Source organism: Corythoichthys intestinalis, chromosome 14 (genome assembly GCF_030265065.1).
Source record: "Corythoichthys intestinalis isolate RoL2023-P3 chromosome 14, ASM3026506v1, whole genome shotgun sequence".
Taxonomy (NCBI): Eukaryota; Metazoa; Chordata; class Actinopteri; order Syngnathiformes; family Syngnathidae; genus Corythoichthys; species Corythoichthys intestinalis.
Genome location: NC_080408.1, coordinates 22670614 through 22688579, shown reverse-complemented (window position 1 = coordinate 22688579; position 17966 = coordinate 22670614). Strand labels below are relative to the sequence as shown.

Here is a 17966-nt window from a genome sequence, read left to right as displayed (position 1 = left end):
GGGTCGTTCGTTAAACAGCTAAGTCGGCCAATGAAGTCTGTACTTAGAAATGGCTCTAAATTGCTCAATTTTCAACCAAATTTAATATACTGTTTTAATATCGTCTCAAAAAATACATTTTTAACCTGAATAATACCAACGTTGTGTTATACACAAAACAGTTCGTAATCCGTCAATAATTCAGCGAAATATGAAAATCACACCTGACGTCCATTAGGACCACCACCGACGCAAGATGGCCGCCAGTTACTTACGCCGCAGCCTCCGCCTTTAAGAGATCTAGCCTCATATATGTGCTGTCTCTGAAAGAAGTTCACAGTTAGCATCAGTAGCTAGCAGTCGGCTCGCTGAGTCAGTTTTCCACGAAAAGCATTCATAGTAAGTCCTCATCTTGTTCCATTTTTCACCTTTTTATCTAGCTTGTGAGTTTAGTGTGACATTGACGACGTTAACGGCTCGTCTTTATTGAGCTCGCGGGATTACTAAATGTATGTCCCAGGCTGCCATTTCCCGAATTTGTGCGTAACGCATTAACGTCATCGTTTTGTTGGCGCGAGGGAATCCTTGACATTATTGGGAATTTACGTTACCATTTTCAGTTTGTTTTGTTTTGTTGTAATGGCATTGACAAATGTCCAAAATCACACATTCATAGGAATTGGACATGATTGAGAGGTATCAAGGCGTGATAACTACTATTATTCGCGTTTTCTGTTAAATCTGATGTCAATCTGGCGTTTGGTTTGCCCTCGAAGTGGTCGGGGATGTGATAACCAGAGTGGACGTAGCCATTGCAAAAGCTCAAGATTGCTTAAGTCAAGGTTTCGTCTAAACATACACTGACACCAAGGGCGTAGAGTTGCATAGGGACGGTAGGGACATGACACTAGCAACTTTCAGGATGCTCAAATTGTCCCCACCAACTTTTAAGCAACCTTATTGGCATTATATCATGACTTCAGTTATATAGGTAATTGAGATTGTCTTTCCATAAGTTGTACGGATAGAATTGACCCGACTATTATTAAGAGAATTATTTTGATTATGTTCATGCTGACATTTACCCCTTTTCACTTGCTGAATATGCCAGTCCATTTTTTCCCACAGAACACACGTTTGATTGGCTGATGACATCCCCCCCCCCACAAACACATGCACTCACAGCCCAGACAGAATACAACATGTCGACAACATGCAGCCTCCTCCGCCCTCCTCGAAGACGAGGGATGTTAGAGATGTCCCGATCCGATATTTGGATCGGATCGGACGCCGATATGGGCAAAAAAATGCGGATCGGCCGACACGGAAAAATTCCGATCCAGACTTCCGATCTAGTTTGTTTGAAAATCCGGTCCGGTTTTTCCAGCGCACCGATATACATAATCCATTCCAGTTTTTGCTTTGGTTTCCCTAAAATCCGGTCCGCATTTTACGGCACTCCTTCAACACACTTCATTACCGTCTCCCAATTTACCGAGAGACTTTATCGGTAAAAATGTCAGCTGTGTGGGATCATTTCACCTTAAAGGACGACAAAGACGACGAGGCAGAGTGCAACATACGCCACAATAAAGTCAAGCGTGGTGGTAAAGCTGTAAGAAGTTTTAATAGAACCAACGCAACTTACACTGGCAGAAACTTTTGCTATGCGTGACAAACTGGCACTCGACAGTCCCAAAGCCCAGGGAATAACTAGAGTCATTGCCGAAGAATTCATTCTGGATGACGAGCCATTATCTCTCGTGAGTAAAGACGCACCATCCAACACTTTTATGCTGCATTCCAGAGAAGTGGGAAGTCGGATTTATCCCACTCGGATGGTACCAGTTCCGACCTCAAAGCGTTCCAAGCAAATGTAAACAACAAAGATGGCTGATCGTGACGAGGTGTGTTTTATTTTGGCCATCCAAAGACATTTTGACCTCCAGCGAACCTGCCTTCCTATAAGCGATCAAATAGTAGAGGAAAAACGACGGCTGCGTTATTGCCCACACTGTAAACTGCCTTTTTTTAGTTACATCCTTTGCTGATCGTCAATATAAAAACATAGCACAACAAAGATAATTCACTGTATGAGAAAAAATACATGGCGTCTCAAATAAACTTGATTTACTTCATTATTGTGTAGGGCTGCAGCTATCGAATATTTTAGTAATCGATTGAAAATTCTATCGATTAATCGAGTAATCGGATAAAACAAATATATTTTTAGGTGAAGAGCAACTATAGATATACATGAGAAAACAAGACATTTTATCATTTTCAGTCAATCAATGTCTTTATTTTTTATGTATATTGCTGAAAACAGCCAAGAATTGCATCTCAGATGTAACTAGAATTAAAAAAAAAAAAAAAAAAAAAAAAGACTAATTCACTATATATATATATATATATATATATATATATATATATATATATATATGCACACCTAAAAATGCCTTTACGCTTGATAACACACATCACTTAAAAGTTAGGATTTTTCCCCACGTTTTTCAATTGAATTTCTATTTGTGTCAAGCCATTTTTAAGTTCTAGTAAAGTTTTAAGTTAGTCTAAACTGTAAGTCCTGATAGGATTTAGAATTTTTGCAGTGTTCAATATAAATGTATGATACAGGCTGTATTGGAGCACATTAGGGACTAGTGCTACTTGGTGTTTTATCCAGCAATGACTACTGAGCTAAAATTGATAGTTAGCATTATTGAGTTTTTATTTGACACCCTCATCACTCCACAACGCTATGTTATGTTAAAGCCTGTATGTAAGACACATTAGCCACGCATCGAAAGTGGTCTTAATTAATAGAAACCTAGCCCTCCGCAGGGCTAACGTTACGTGAGCTAGTAGTGACAGTACCGTTAATCTTATATATTAGCGCTTAGCGCTCTTTATTAGCGCTTAGCGCTGTACTGCTTTAAGATGGCGGCTGTTTGCTAACGCTGCCCAGACGCGGCCTAGTCAGTCATTTCGCATCTAGTTCAACATACATGTGATCTCTATGAGACTCATCAGATGCTAGCTGCAACTAACGTAGCATGTGCAGGCTAGTATTTAGCAACGTCGGCGTCGTTTGTAGCGGCTGTCTGCTGCAGTAAGTTGTTTTTTTTTTTTTGCTTCTTCCTCTACGCACGTGACATCAGCGCGTTGTCCCGCATTAAAAGTAGTCCTAGCAAAACGTGATGCTTAGAGCTGTCAAAATAAACGATTACTCGAGGTGAATAAAATTACTCGGATCAGTTTTTAAACTCGAGTTACTCGAGTTGCTCGAGTATTCGTTTCAGCTCTATTATTGTGTTATCATTCAATACGTTTTCTTGAGCGCCATTTTGTCCAGTGACGTCAGATTGAAACAACTTGGAAGTCGGGGTAGTTGTTTTTTCTCCGACTTCGCGACTTGGACCTCCCAGTTCGAGTGGCATTCCAATGATATTTTCCTAGTCGGAGGTCGGAAAAGTCCGACATCCCACTTTTTTGGAACACAGCATTAGAACCACGGTACAACATGCCCAGACGTCATTACATCCTTCAGCGATTCGGCCCTGGAAGATTCGAGAACAATTCACAAGCATCCAAATTCCGATTATTCAAATATGTCAAGTAAAGCGGAACTAATACACAGCGCGGTCTTTGGGACGCAATGCCGTCCATCATGCTTGTCTAATAGATATCATATATATATATAGAACTAGATGCAAAATGACACTCGACACCGTTAGCAACACGTGCAATAAAAACTACGTGCGTTAGTAAACAGCCGCCATCTTAAAGCAGGAGACTTCTCTTGTAGGCTGTTTTAGTGAACCTTTCAAGCGAACGTAATTAACTTTTTATTTAAAATACTCCTAAATCGGCAAAATCTTGACTTGAATATCTTCAAAACAGTTTTAAAACTTTCACATGTTAAAAGTAGACAGAAGGGAAATTATGGAATAACGGGAGCAATTTTAACAACTTTAGATTCGCAAAATTAAATGAATTGAATGTAGTTTAAAGCTGCTGATACAGAATGGGGACTTGAGTATTTTATTTACCGTTTTAAAATGTTAACTTGATACTGAAATAGTCGTTTATTTAAACCTGAGAGGCTTTTTATACAATTATTGTAACTAATGCACGAAACATTAAAAGCATCTAATAGCTTGGGGGGTTTGTGGGATTTTCCACTGACAGTTTACAATATTATTTGCACGTGTTACTGACTGACAATGCCATTTCTGTTTGTTATTTATAATATTTTGTGTTTGTCACTGAATAAACAGGTCAGTTTCTTGTTACCAATCATTGCGTGTTATTCAAACTCACCTAATTCAGCTGGCTAGTTGTTATCAAGAGTACTAAAACCCTTTTCAACATGAGTCTGACAACTAAGTAAGAAGGGGTAAATAACTTTAAACTTTAATACATGCTAAGATAGGCCGGTATCGGTATCGGATCAGAAGTGCAAAAGAATATCGGTATCGGATCGGAAGTGCAAAAACCTGGATCGGGACATCCCTAGTTAGAATTTTATTTCGGCCAGCAGCAGCAGCAACCTTTGTAAGTAATGTAAAAAGATGTCAATGTTGTGGAGGTGGGGAACACAACACTAATTTTGCGACTGAAAGTCCGACCTGCATCAGAGTTGGCATAACATTCAACTTTATGAATTTGCTAACCTGCAAAACTCGAGTAGTAGCTGCTTAGAGAAGTGTCCTTCAGTACAGTGGGGCAAATAAGTATTTAGTCAACCACCCATTGTGCAAGTTCTCCTACTTGAAAAGATTAGAGAGGCCTGTAATTGTCATCATGTGTAAACCTCAACCATGAGAGACAGAATGTGGAAAAAAAAAATAAAAATCACATTGTTTGATTTTTAAAGAATTTATTTCCAAATTAGAGTGGAAAATAAGTATTTGGTCACCTACAAACAAGCAGGATTTTTGGCTGTCAACGAGGTCTAACGAGGCGGCACTCGTTACCTGTATTAATGGAACCTGCTTTAACTAATTATCGGTATAAAAGACACCTGCCCAAAACCTGAGTCAGTCACACTCCAAACTCCACTATGGCCAAGACCAAAGAGCTGTCAAAAGACACTAGAGACAAAATTGTAGACCTGCACCAGGCAGGGAAGGCTGAATCTGCCTTAGGTAAAACACTTGGTGGAACGAAATCAACTCAACTGTGGACGCAATTATTGGAAAATGGAAGACATACAAGACCACTGATAATCTCCCTCGATCTGGGGCTCCATGCAAGATCTCACCCCGTGGCGTCAAAATGATAACAAGAACGGTGAGCAAAAATCCCAGAACCACACGGGGGGACCTAGTGAATGACCTACAGAGAGCTGGGACCACAGTAACAAAGGCTTCTATCAGTAACACAATGCGCTGCCAGGGACTTAAATCCCGCACTGCCAGACGTGTCCCCCTGCTGAAGAAAGTACACGTCCAGGCCCGTCTGCTGTTCGCTAGAGAGCATTTGGATGATCCAGAAGAGGACTGGGAGAATGTGTTATGGTCAGATGAAACCAAAATGGAACTTTTTGGTAGAAACACAGGTTCTCGTGTTTGGAGGAGAAAGAATACTGAATTACATCCGAAGAACACCACACCCACTGTGAAGCATGGGGGTGGAAACATCATGCTTTGGGGCTGTTTTTCTGCAAAGGGACCAGGATGACTGATCTGTGTAAAGGAAAGAATGAATGGGGCCATGAATCGAGAGATTATGAGTGAAAATCTCCTTCCATCAGCAAGGGCGTTGAAGATGAGACGTGGCTGGGTCTTTCAGCATGACAATGATCCCAAACACACAGCCAGGGCAACAAAGGAGTGGCTTCGTAAGAAGCATTTCAAGGTCCTGGAGTGGCCTAGCCAGTCTCCAGATCTCAACCCCATAGAAAATCTGTGGAGGGAGTTGAAAGTCCGCGTTGCCCAACGACAGCCCCAAAACATCACTGCTCTAGAGGAGATCTGCATGGAAGGATGGGCCAAAATACCAGCAACAGTGTGTGAAAAGCTTGTGAAGAGTTACAGAAAACATTTGGCCTCCGTTATTGCCAACAAAGGGTACATCACAAAGTATTGAGATGAACTTTTGGCATTGACCAAATACTTATTTTCCACCATGATTTGCAAATAAATTATTTAAAAATCAAACGATGTGATTTTTTTTTTTTTTTTTTTTTCCACATTCGGTCTCTCATGGTTGTGGTTTACCCATGTTGACAATTACAGGCCTCTCTAATATTTTCAAGTGGGAGAACTTGCACAATTAGTGGTTGACTAAATTATTTGCCCCACTGTATGTTTTCTACTGTTAACGTTAATTGTGAGAAATGTAGTGAACAGAGGTTTAATCCCTTCTCCCCGATTTTCATTTTTATTTATGTGGTCTTAAAGCAGCCCAAAGGAGCTTTCATTTTTTGTAGAGTTTGGTTGTGTTTGTGGACAAAAGCAGTAGTGTTTTACCTGAAGGAAGGTTCCATTTTTATTTATTTTTGGTATTCCCAAACTAAGTGTTTTTCAGTTGTATTTAATTTCTTTATTTAGACAATGTTGAGTGATCTTAAGACAATTGTTTATTTTTTGCATTCTTGGATAGTTAAGAGATTATTGCGTATGTTAATATCATTTAAATTCTCTTCAAATATTGCAATTTAAATTTGCTAAACAAAAAAAAATCCAGTCATTTATTCTGGAAGTTTTCGAAATGTTTCTTTGGTAATTTTTTGAAAACGAAGGTTTGAATCGAACGATGTATCACTTGGACCAATACATATGAACGTTATTATAATTCAATACAGATTTATTTTTTATTGATCATTTAGCCTATCAATCAATTAGGTTCATATTCGTGAAAAATGTATCCCTGACCCCCGTTCACCCAATCTTTTTGGTCTTATTAATGCCCCTTCCCCAGCTAAAAGTATATATGCAGGTTATGCAGTTATATCGTCCCTACCAATGTTGGGACCAAACCTACGCCCTTGACTGACACTTTTTCGTGTTTCGCGCAATGTTTTTTTTCATGGTTTTTCGATTTCATTTTAATAAATATTTTTTTAAATTACTTTTGCAGCCTTTTAAGATTTTCGCGGTTTCTCAGTTTTAAAGATCACGTTTCCACTTAGAACAACGAAACTATGGAAACACCTACCTTTCAAACGGCTTTGTTATTTCATAAACTTATTGGTTGCCATTGACGGCGTTAGACGTCCGATCCATTTGAAGGAAAATTTCACTTCAAATGAATTGGATGTCTACTATTGACAACTCATGTAAAAAAAACATTACTTCGTTTTTAAGAGCCACACGAATGGACATTTATCGACCTCAATGGCACAAATCGAATGATCCTGTCTTAAGATGGCTGACGAGCAAGGGCTCTGACCAGTTGCATGACAAACTCTCTCTCCAGGTAGGATGCGTCCACCATGTCGCTCCAGGACATGTTACGGGAGCGGATGGACGCGGCCGAGGCATTGTACCAGCGCGCCGAGCAAATGGACGACGCCGTGGAAGGACGCGGGAAGCTGTGCGGCAAACTTCGCGCCGAGCTGCGCTTCCTGCGGCGCGCCGACGGCGGCCAGGTGGCGCTCAAAGCGTCCCACCTGAACAGCACTAACCTGACCCACCTGACGGCCGTGCTGAATTCGGCCGAGAGCCTGGAGGGAGTGGTCGCCGTGCTGCGCGTCTTCTCTTACCGGGACGCCGACGGGCAAGCTCGTACGCTGACGGTGGACGTAGTGGCCGACGGCGGGCGCACCTGGGTCAAGTCAGTGGGTAGGAAGGCCGAAGCGCTGCACAACATCTGGCAGGGACGCGGACGCTACGGCGCTAAGAGCATCGTCGGGCAGGCCGAAGACTTTACGCTCGCCAGCCAACAGCAACCACTTGGGTACGTTCACCCACGGGTGGTCTTCGCCTTCTACAACGGCGTGTCCGAGCCCGTGGCCCGACACCTGGAGGAAATGGGCGTGGCCGTCCGCGGGGACGTGGTGGCCGTCGACGCAGTGTCAACGGAGGACTGCGAGGATGGAGAAGACGACGACGACAACGATGACGAAGGAGAGGAACCAGAGTTGGAGGCTACGCGCGTGGACCGCGGCACGGTTTTAGCCAGCCTGGCGTTCCCTGCGGATGCGGGCGTTGAGGAGTGCGGTCGCGTCAACCTGGACATCACGGCGCTCATCGCCTACGTGTCGTCGCTGAGCCACGGCCGCTGCCGACTGGCTTTCCGCGAGCCCGTCCTAACCGAGCAGGCGGCGCAAGAGCGGCAGCGCCCGGTCCTGCCAGTCCTTGATGCCGTTATGGCAGGAAAGGAGCTGTATGCCTGCCGCGCCGCCGTCGATGACTTTCAAACCATCTTGGACACGCTGGGCGGGCCCGGCGAAAAGGAGCGCGCACGCCAGCTGCTAAGCCGCCTGCAGCTGGTGGACGACTGGCCTTCGGAACGGGCGCTGGCCCTAGAACCTAGCGCCAAGGTCAACCGCCGCTCGCTATTAATCTTCGGCACCGGGGACCGACTACGGGCGGTCACCCTGACGGCCAACGCCAGGTTTGTCAGGGCGGCGGCCAATCAGGGCGTCCGCTTCAGTGTCTTTGTGCACGAGCCGCGAGCGCTCACCGAGGGCAAGGAGTGGAGGGCCATGCCCGTCTAACACTAAAACCCTTCTCTTCACTAATAAAGGAATTTAAAGCATGACTTCCTGCTTCCTTTTTTTCCTTTGTGGAGGCCATGCCTCTTTTCACACACAAAAAGTGAGCTGAGGTCTTCAACAGCATGTGAACAACACGTCGGCCGTCATCGCTAGCAAACACAATTGAAAAAGTGCAGACATTTTTATACTTCAGGAGAGACTGACACCTAGAAAGAAAACAAGGCTTGATGTATTAAAGTTGACAGTGTAACTTGCAGCCATCTTGAGATAAATGACTTATCTGCTAAATTTTTGACAGCTTTACAAATAGTTTGGTTCATGACAAACCCCTTTGTGGCTATGATACAGGCTGGATGTTGTAATAATAAAGTTTTAACTCATTAACTGCTATTGAGTGGCGGCCATGCACTTCCAACTTTTGAACCGGCATTCTGTCAGAACATGTATTAACCAATAATGGAATTTATTGCATGACTTCTGTTCGCTTGTGGATGCTGTGCCTCAATTCACATACTTTGATTTGAAGAGAGACATTTTTTGACTGTGCTACCGATATCATATACGTGTATCTAAATAATAGATTTTATTTGAAGGCCCCTTTCTTGCACTCAAGGTCTCCGTACAGTCATTTAAAAATAATTAGAAAAGTTAAAGAGTACAAATAATTACACTGCTGGTCAAAAGTATTGGCACCCCTGCAATTCTCTCAGATAATGCTCAATTTCTTCCAGAACATGATTGCATTTACAAATGCTTTGTTAGTATAGGGCTGTCAAAATTATTGCGTTAACAGGCGGTAATTATTTTTTATTCACGTTAAAATATTTGACGCAATTAACGCACATGCCCCGCTCAAACACATTAAAATGACAGCTCAGTGCCATGTCCACTTGTTAGTTGTGTTTTTTGGAGTTTTTTCGTCCTCTGCTGGCGCTTGGGTGCAACTGATTTTACCACATTGCACCATGAGCAATGATTAATTATTGATATCAACAATGGCGAGCTACTAGTTTATTTTTTGATTGAAAATTTTACAAATTTTATTAAAACGAAAACATTGAGGGGTTTTAATATAAAATTTCTATAACTTGCACTAACCTTTATCTTTTAAGAACTACAAGTCTTTCTATACATCGATCGCTTTAACAGAATTAATGTTAATCAGTTAATGCCATCTTGTTGATTTATTGTTATAATAAACAAATATAGTACTTATGTACAGTATGTTGAATGTATATAACCGTCTTGTGTCTTCTTTCCATTCCAACAATAATTTACAGAAAAAAATGGCATATTTTATAGATGGTTTGAATTGCGATTAATTAATTTTTAAGCTGTGATTAACTCGATTAAAAATTTTCATCGTTTGACAGCCCTATTATTAATATCTTCATTTATTTTGCTTGCAATGAAAAAACACAAAAGAGAATGAAAAAAAATGAAATCATTATCATTTTACACAAAACTCCATTGTTCTTTGGCCAACTGCTTCAGATTTGAAGGATGCCTTCCCCAAACTGCCATTTTCAGATCTCTCGGCAGCTGTTCTATGGGATTCAGGTCTGGACTCATTGCTAGCCACTTTAGAAGTCTCCAGTGCTTTCTCTCAAACCATTTTCTAGTGCTGTTTGAAGTGTGTTTTGGGTTATTGTCCAGCTGGAAGACCCGTGACCTCTGAGGGAGACCCAGCTTTCTCACACTGGGCCCTACATTATGCTGCAAAATCTGTTGGTAGTCTTCAGACTTCATAATGCCATGCACACGGTCAAGCAGTCCAGTGCCAGAGGTAGCAAAGCAGCCCCAAAACATCAGGGAACCTTCGCCATGTTCGACTGTGGGGACTTGTTTTTTTGCTTATTCCCCAAAAAGCTCTACTTTTGTCTCATCTGACCAGTGAACATTCTTCCAAAAGGTTTTTGGCTTTGTCAGATAAGTTTTGGCAAACTGCAGCCTGGCCTTTTTATGTCTCTGGGTCAGAAGTGGGGTCTTCCTGGGTATCACACCACAGAGTCTCTTTTCATTCAGATACCGACGGATAGTACGGGTTGACACTGTTGTACCCTTGGACTGAGGGACAGTTTGAACTTGTGTGAATGTTAGTCGAGGTTCTTTATCCACCATCCGCACAATCTTTCCTTGAAATCTCGTGAATTTTTCTTTCCCGTCCACATCTATGGAGGTTAGCCACAGTGCTATGGGCTTTACACTTATTGATGACATAGGTAGACACAGGAACATTCAGGTCTTAGGAGATGGACTTGTAGACTTGAGATTGCCCATGCTTCCTCACAATTTTGCTTCTCAAGTCCTCAGACGGTTCTTTGGTCTTCTTTCTTTTCTTCATGTTCAATGTGGTACACACAAGGACATGGGACAGAGGTACAGTCAACTTTAATCCATTTTAACTGGCTGCAAGTGTCATTTAGTTATTGCCACCACCTGTTTTGTCCCACAGGTAAGTAACAGGTGCTGTTAATTACACAAATTATAGAGAAGCATCACTTGATTTTTCAAAGGATGCCAATACTTTTGTCTGGCCCATTTTTGGAGTTTTGAGCAAAATGACAATGATTTAAATTTTTTTGTCCCACTGTCTTTTGTGTTTTTTTCATTGCAAGCAAAATAAACGAAGATATAACTATCAAAGCATTTGTAATTGCAATCATTTTCTGGGAAAAATTTAGCATTATCTGACAGGATTGCCAATACTTTTGGCCAGCAGTGTATCATACCGGCACATGCCTAGTTGCGTCTCATTGGTATCGTTGGCTTAAATAAATAAATCTAGTATGAAGAAAAAAAGAGGAAAAATGTAACAATTCTTGTGTAGCTCCAAGGAGCGGAGTGAGAGGATTGTTTTTTCTTCACAAATCTACTCAAGTAAAAAGTAAGGCTTAGTAAAACTACTCTTAGAAGTACATTTTTCTCAAAAAGTTACACAAGTAAATAACGTATTACTAACCACCTCTGCTTGCTCACATCTTGTTGATTTTGGCGCACTTTCTTTATGTCAAAAAAATAACAAACACCGATAGACAAACACTTAAAGAGTTAAAAAGTACCATTTAATTTTTTTTTTTTTTTTTTTTTTTTGTGGTATCGAAAATGGTATACAGTATTTTTGGAGTATACATTTCAATATCAATACTTTGACTACCTAAAACTAAACATCAAACTTTGTGTTTCTTTGTTATATTTTTCAGGAATAGTCATGAACTTGTTGTTCAAAAAATACAAAGTAAACCCAAATATACATAAAGAATGTGCGTGTTTCAAACCATTTTTGGTGAAAAATATGCCAGAGAGCACATCTGGACTGATTTGCGGCACCTTGGTCACGAGGCGTCATCGTCTCTCCGCAATGTGAAGGCGTCGATTTTATCGACCAGCCGATCGCCGACGCTGCGGTTATTGGCGGCCAGAACGCGGCGAGACATCAAGTCCAGCGGGCCTCCTGCGCACAAGCGCGCCGGTGTGAACTGGCGCTATGTGAGGTCGCTGCGACTTACCGCTCACCTTCCACATCCATTAGGACGCCGCCGGCTTCGGAGACTATCAATGATCCGGCAGCGATGTCCCACACGTGGATTCCCATCTCGTAGTAAGCCTCCACGCGTCCCGACGCTACCATGCACATGTTGACAGCGGCGCTTCCGGCGCCGCGCACACTGTGACGACACGTGCTCAGTCAACGTTGCGAATGCTGGGCAGATCCGGTTTGGCAGTCTGCTTACCCGTGGACCGGAATGCTGACCACGTTCCTGAGGCTGGAAAAGATCTTGTCCACCGCCGCCGGGTCGCGGTTGGAGCCGAACTCTGTGGCGATGATGGATCGCTGGATGTCTGGTGACGATCGGCAGGAAATTACTTCCTGTTCCGGTGCCGCTTACGACGTACAACAGAGACCTTGCTGGTGAGAAACCCGTAACGGGCGCCCATTGCAGAAGGCGCCCTTCCCACGGCGCGCCGTGTACATCTCATCCTGGAGGCAACTGTACACCACGCCCAACTCCACCTGGAAGGCGGAGACAACGGTATAGATTAGGGATGGGAATCGAGTGTGTTCCAATTCCATGGAATCGTTTGAAAATTTAACGATTCTCTTATCAATTCCAACAAGCATTATCAATTCCAACAAGCATGGCTACATGTTTACTCATAGAGAGACTACTCATCAAGTATAATTTAGAGAGAGTCGTGGCCGCGCTAATTAACATTGCTTTTCACAGGCCATGTCATTATTCATGAGACTACTTAAAGAAATGGTGATTTTTCCCAAAAAGTCTATTAATGGGTCTATCGTATTCCTCGTCGAATTCTCTATAAGACCAATATAACATATATGCATCTAAAATAATCTTAAACGATTTTATTAGCAATTTTAATACTCCTGTTAGAAAGATTCCATGGGTATGCATTCGTTGCCATAGCAAGCAGTCAGTTACTTCCTGTTATTGTCCTACGTCATGTGCGCTGCGTATTCTGGGACCGAGAATAGGCGTAGAGTGCGCATTTTGAGCAGAGGACGGCCACCTGTTAAGATGTGTCCAACTGTGTGAGGAAGTATTCATCTGTGTGCGTCCATGAATGATTTTAAGTATTTCCTCTTTGTGCCATAAAGTTCTTATGCGCGACCGTTTCGTATTTTTACTGTTACGTCGGCTGGTTGCTCCCGCTCGTTCTGGCTGCGTCGAGAAGAGCGTTGTTTACATTATATTCGCGTTGCACATTTGTGTTAAGAGGGAAAGTGTCAGTTTAGCATCTTAAGATGATGTTGTCGATCCATATGAGTGTAAAGTGCTTAGTTTTCGCCACTGTTATGGCCAAGATGATCGCACATGCACGCAGCATGCTCCCGGGTTGTGCGCGCGCGCTCGCGCCCCCCCCACCACCTTTGTGTTTATTATAATGTGCGAGTCATGTATGTGTTTTATTGACTGCTTTACAGTCAATTTGCATTTTTTATTTAGTCAGCACTAATAGTAAGGTTGTAACGGTACATGTATTTGTATTGAACCGTTTCGGTACGTGGTGCTCGGTTCGGAACGGAGGCGTACAAAACGAGTTTCTGACATAATATAACCCTTACTTTTCGAGGCTGTAAGTCGATCGGGTTACAGTTTCTTTGTGTAGATTATATTTACTCCGTCTTCTCTACTATAATGAGGACCAACACGGTAGGACAGTATAAGCCAGAAATGTCAACGGCGTGTGAAACCCGGGCGTTGAAGTCAATCAGCCAATGCACACCAGTCGCAGTGCGGCCACGTGTTAGACGCGTCCCAGAAGCGGCTCAACACGACGCACGCGAAAAGAACGGCAGAGTTTATTATTTGACGCGAGACGCAACCCTCCTGCGTCAATACTACTACCGGTAGCTAGGATCGGGCAGACCGGAAGTCACTCATGTAAAAATACGGTGGATCCGGTCGATTTTCAAACTAATATGCAATCGTAAGATTTACTGCTGTCTTCTCTGCTATAATAATAACCAACACGGCCCCGTGTTCAATACAAAACCCTCCTACCACAACAAAACAAGTAGGAACTAATATTCACATAGGAACTAAAGTTATACAACATAAAATATACAATATAAATGAATACTACATCACATTTGTGAAATATAAACACATACTAAAATAAATAATAACCCAATTAAATAAAATAAATTGAAATGAGCTAAAACACCTAAAATTAAATAATAAGAATAATACACAAATCCTGCTTACACAATTAAATTAATTTCTGTGTGGCGCTTTAACTTGAGAAAATCCACCAATAAAGCTTTTGAAAACCGTTCATAAGAAAGAAAAAATGATTCATTTCATTTGTAAAATACATGTTAAAATCTTTGTCATTGGGATTGCTTTTCTCTTTAGCACAGACTTATTTTTTCTTTCAGAAAGAAAGCTGACCAATACGCGAGGTCTGAAAGGCAAATTGTTGGATTATCTTTAAATACCAGCTACTTTTTGAGCAGAATTCTAGCATTGTATAGGCTCATATTCCTATTGTTGAAAGCACAAAGGTGTGTAATAAACAACTAGCACATTTATATTTTGCATTTTGTTTTCTTACTGTATCGAAAATTTCCGCTCCTTGTGTTCTAACCGACACTCTGAGGCAAATGGACCATAAACATATTGAACCCAGAACCTCATACAGTCCATTCGTCCAAATTAGAATCGATAAGGGAATCGATAAAGAATCGAATTGTTAAGCAATATCAATAATGGAATCGGAATCGTAAAAATCTTATCAATTCCCATCCCAAGTATTGATTGACAGTTCGCACACCTCCGACTTTACCTCCTCACCTGCTTGTTGACGGCGAATCCGATGGAAACTGCAACAAAAGGAAAGCTGAAGAGCAGAGATCGCAATCATTCGAGTCAGCCTCATGACCGGCACTGAAAAAAACGAAAAGAACAGACCGGACCTGTGGACAAAATTGGTGGTGCCGTCGATAGGGTCGATGATCCAGGTGGGCTTATCGCTCAGGACGCAACCTTCTCCTGCCGCCACAGACTCCTCCCCAATGAAGCTGACGCAACGCATGACAACAACAACAACAACACAGTGGACCATCAACTCAACCGCACACGTCCAGTGGCACCTCCAGAATTTGTTTACAGTGGTGGCCAGATGGAGACACTGGACATCCTCTGAGTACCCCAACCAATTTGAATGAAATGGACGTCTAGTGCCATTAATGGCAGCCAATAAATATTTGTGTCCACCACCTGGAGGCGCCATTGCACACATCTACAGTGAGGAGCATAACTACCGTATTGGCCCGAATATAAGACGGCCCTGATTATAAGACGACACCCTCTTTTTCAAGACTCAAGTTTCAAAAAAGACTTTTTGAACACCAAATTAATTTTTGATACAGAAAATAATTACAGTACATCTGAAACAAATGATTATAAAAGTATATTTTAGAGAAAAAGCGTGTTCTTTTGCCTCATTCAAATCTTAATATCTGAACATTTAAATATGTAAACTAAAGCTCAATCACATTCGTAAATGAATGGCTTCTGGTTTTTGAAATGTAAATAAACCAATCTATTGTGTTAAAACAACAAAAATACTATTAGAGCTGCAGCTATCGAATATTTTAGTAATCGAGTAATCGACTGAAAATTCTATCGATTAATCGAGTAATCGGATAAAACAAATATATTTTTAGGTGAAGAGCAATTATAAATACGCATGAGAAAACAAGACATTTCATCTAATCTTGAACCATTTTCAGTCAATCAATGTCTTTATTTTCAATGTATATTGTTGAAAACAGCCAAAAATTGCATCTCAGATGTAACTAGAATTAAATAAAAAAAAAGACTAATTCACTGCTTTCACTCAAAAAACTTTTAGATCTTCATAAAAAAAAAATTCTTACCTAAAAATGCCGTTACGCTTGATAACACACATCACTTAAAAGTTAGGATTTTCCCCCACGTGTTTCAATTGAATTTCTATTTGTGTCAAGCCATTTTTAAGTTCTAGTTAGTCCTGATAGGATTTTGAGTTTTTGCAGTGTTCAAAATTTATGTATGATACAGGCTGTATTGGAGCACATTAGGGACCAGTGCTACTTGGTGTTTTATACAGCAATGACTACTGAGCTAAAATTGATAGTTAGCATTATTAAGTTTTTAATTTTACACCCTCATCACTCCACAACACTATGTTATGTTAAAGCCTGTATGTTGTTATGTTAAAGCCTGTATGTAAGACACGTTAGCCACGCATCGACAGTGGTCATAATTAAAAGAAACCTAGCCCTCCGCAGGGCTAACGTTACGTGAGCTAGTGACAGTAACGTTAATCTTATTTATCAGCGCTTAGCGCTCTTTATTAGCGCTTAGCGCTCTACTGCTTTAAGATGGCGGTTGTTTACTAACGCCGCTGACTCTGTCATTTCGCATCTACTTCAACATACATGTGATCTCTATGAGATGCATCAGATGCTACCTGCTACCAACGTAGCATCGTGCGGGCTAGTATTTAGCAATGTCACGTCGTTTGTAGCGGCTGTCGGCTGCAGTAAGTTTTTTTTTTTTTTGCTTCTTCCTCTACGCACGTGACATCAGCGCGTTGTCCCGCATTAAAAGTAGTCCGAGCAAAACGTGATGCTTAGAGCTGTCAAAATAAACGATTACTTGAGGTGAATAAAATTACTCAGATCAGTTTTTAAACTCGAGTTATTCGAGTATTCGTTTCAGCTCTAAATGCCATAACTGCATTAACCATCAAAGTGAGGTCTAACTAACTGTAGTCTTGAAACAAATCTGAATAAGGAAAAACATTGCAATAAAATAATGCAAACTGGTTAAACTTGAGAGTAGCTGAGCTCTATCATGACAGAACATTACTCCTCAAGTTCAGCATTCGCTTCAATGATATCTGGCGCCATCTAGCGTTGTGAATGGGTATAATGTCTAGACCCCGGATATAAGACAACTCCCACTATTTCAGTCTTATTTCAATGCAAAAAACACCATCTAGTATTCGGGCCAATACGGGTACTTGCACCCCTTGTGATTATGCAAGTTCACCTACTTAGAAAATAGATAGAGGTCTGAAATTTCAATCGTAGATGCATTTCCACTCATAGAGACATAATCTTAAAAAAATATCCGTAAATCAAATTATATGATTTTTTAAACTTTATTTGTACTTTACTGGGGTTCATAAGAATTTCTACCCTGAGAAAATCAGTGCTAATATTTAATGCAGAAGCTTCTTCACCAGGTTTTTACATATGGAAACAGGGATTTTGGCGCATTCCTCCACACAAACCTTCTCTAAATCGGTCAGATTTCGGGGCTGTCGTTGAAAAACAGTTTCAGCTCCACCCAAAGATTTTCTATTGGATTGAGGTCTGGAGACTGGCTAGGCCACTCCAGAACCTTGATTTGTTTGTTATGCAGCCACTCCTTAGTCAGCTTGGCTGTGTGCTTCAGATCATTGTGCCTCGGATCATTGTAATGTTGGAAGAACCAAGAAGAAGAACAAGTCTCTGACTGAGGGAAGGAAGTTGTGGCACAAAATCTGACGATACATTACACTATTCAGCCTCTGCTTTATCCAGTACAGCCGTCCTCTCCCCTTTTGCCGAATAGCATCCCAAAAGCATGAGGTTTCCACCCCCATACTTCACAGTAGGGATGGTGTTCTTGGGATTGTACTCATCCTTCTTTTTCCTCCACACATGACGAGTAAGGTTTACACCACAAAGTTCTACTTTGATCTCATCTGATCAAATGACTTTCTCCCATGTCCCCTCTGCATCATTCAGATGGTCCCT

General features: G+C 41.5%; 2 protein-coding genes across 4 annotated transcripts in view; one reads left to right on the top strand and one right to left on the bottom strand.

Moving 5' to 3' along the window:
* Positions 1 to 251: 251 nt before the first annotated feature.
* Positions 252 to 11289, top strand: c14h7orf25 (chromosome 14 C7orf25 homolog). The gene is made up of 2 exons (XM_057857849.1): positions 252 to 378; positions 7405 to 11289. The coding sequence occupies exon 2, from the start codon at positions 7421 to 7423 to the stop codon at positions 8645 to 8647; it is 1227 nt and encodes a 408-aa protein (XP_057713832.1). The 5' UTR covers positions 252 to 378; positions 7405 to 7420; the 3' UTR covers positions 8648 to 11289.
* impa1 (inositol monophosphatase 1) overlaps positions 8366 to 17966 on the bottom strand; it is a 23177-nt gene continuing 13576 nt past the window's right edge. For 2 of the 3 annotated variants that reach the window (XM_057857852.1, XM_057857850.1), the window contains exons 4-9: positions 15090 to 15194; positions 14968 to 15013; positions 12554 to 12662; positions 12382 to 12490; positions 12164 to 12315; positions 8366 to 12101 (exon numbers count right to left, since the gene is read on the bottom strand). In XM_057857852.1, coding sequence (XP_057713835.1) covers positions 11983 to 12101; positions 12164 to 12315; positions 12382 to 12490; positions 12554 to 12662; positions 14968 to 15013; positions 15090 to 15194 — 640 coding nt within the window. In that variant the 3' untranslated portion in view covers positions 8366 to 11982. The remainder of the gene's footprint in view (positions 12102 to 12163; positions 12316 to 12381; positions 12491 to 12553; positions 12663 to 14967; positions 15014 to 15089; positions 15195 to 17966) is intronic. The other variant, XM_057857851.1, reaches the window with a different exon arrangement.

What these genes read in the sequence shown, in the direction of transcription:
- c14h7orf25 (XM_057857849.1), top strand. Translation starts at nt 7,421, where the DNA reads ATGTCGCTCCAGGACATGTTACGGGAGCGGATGGACGCGGCCGAGGCA.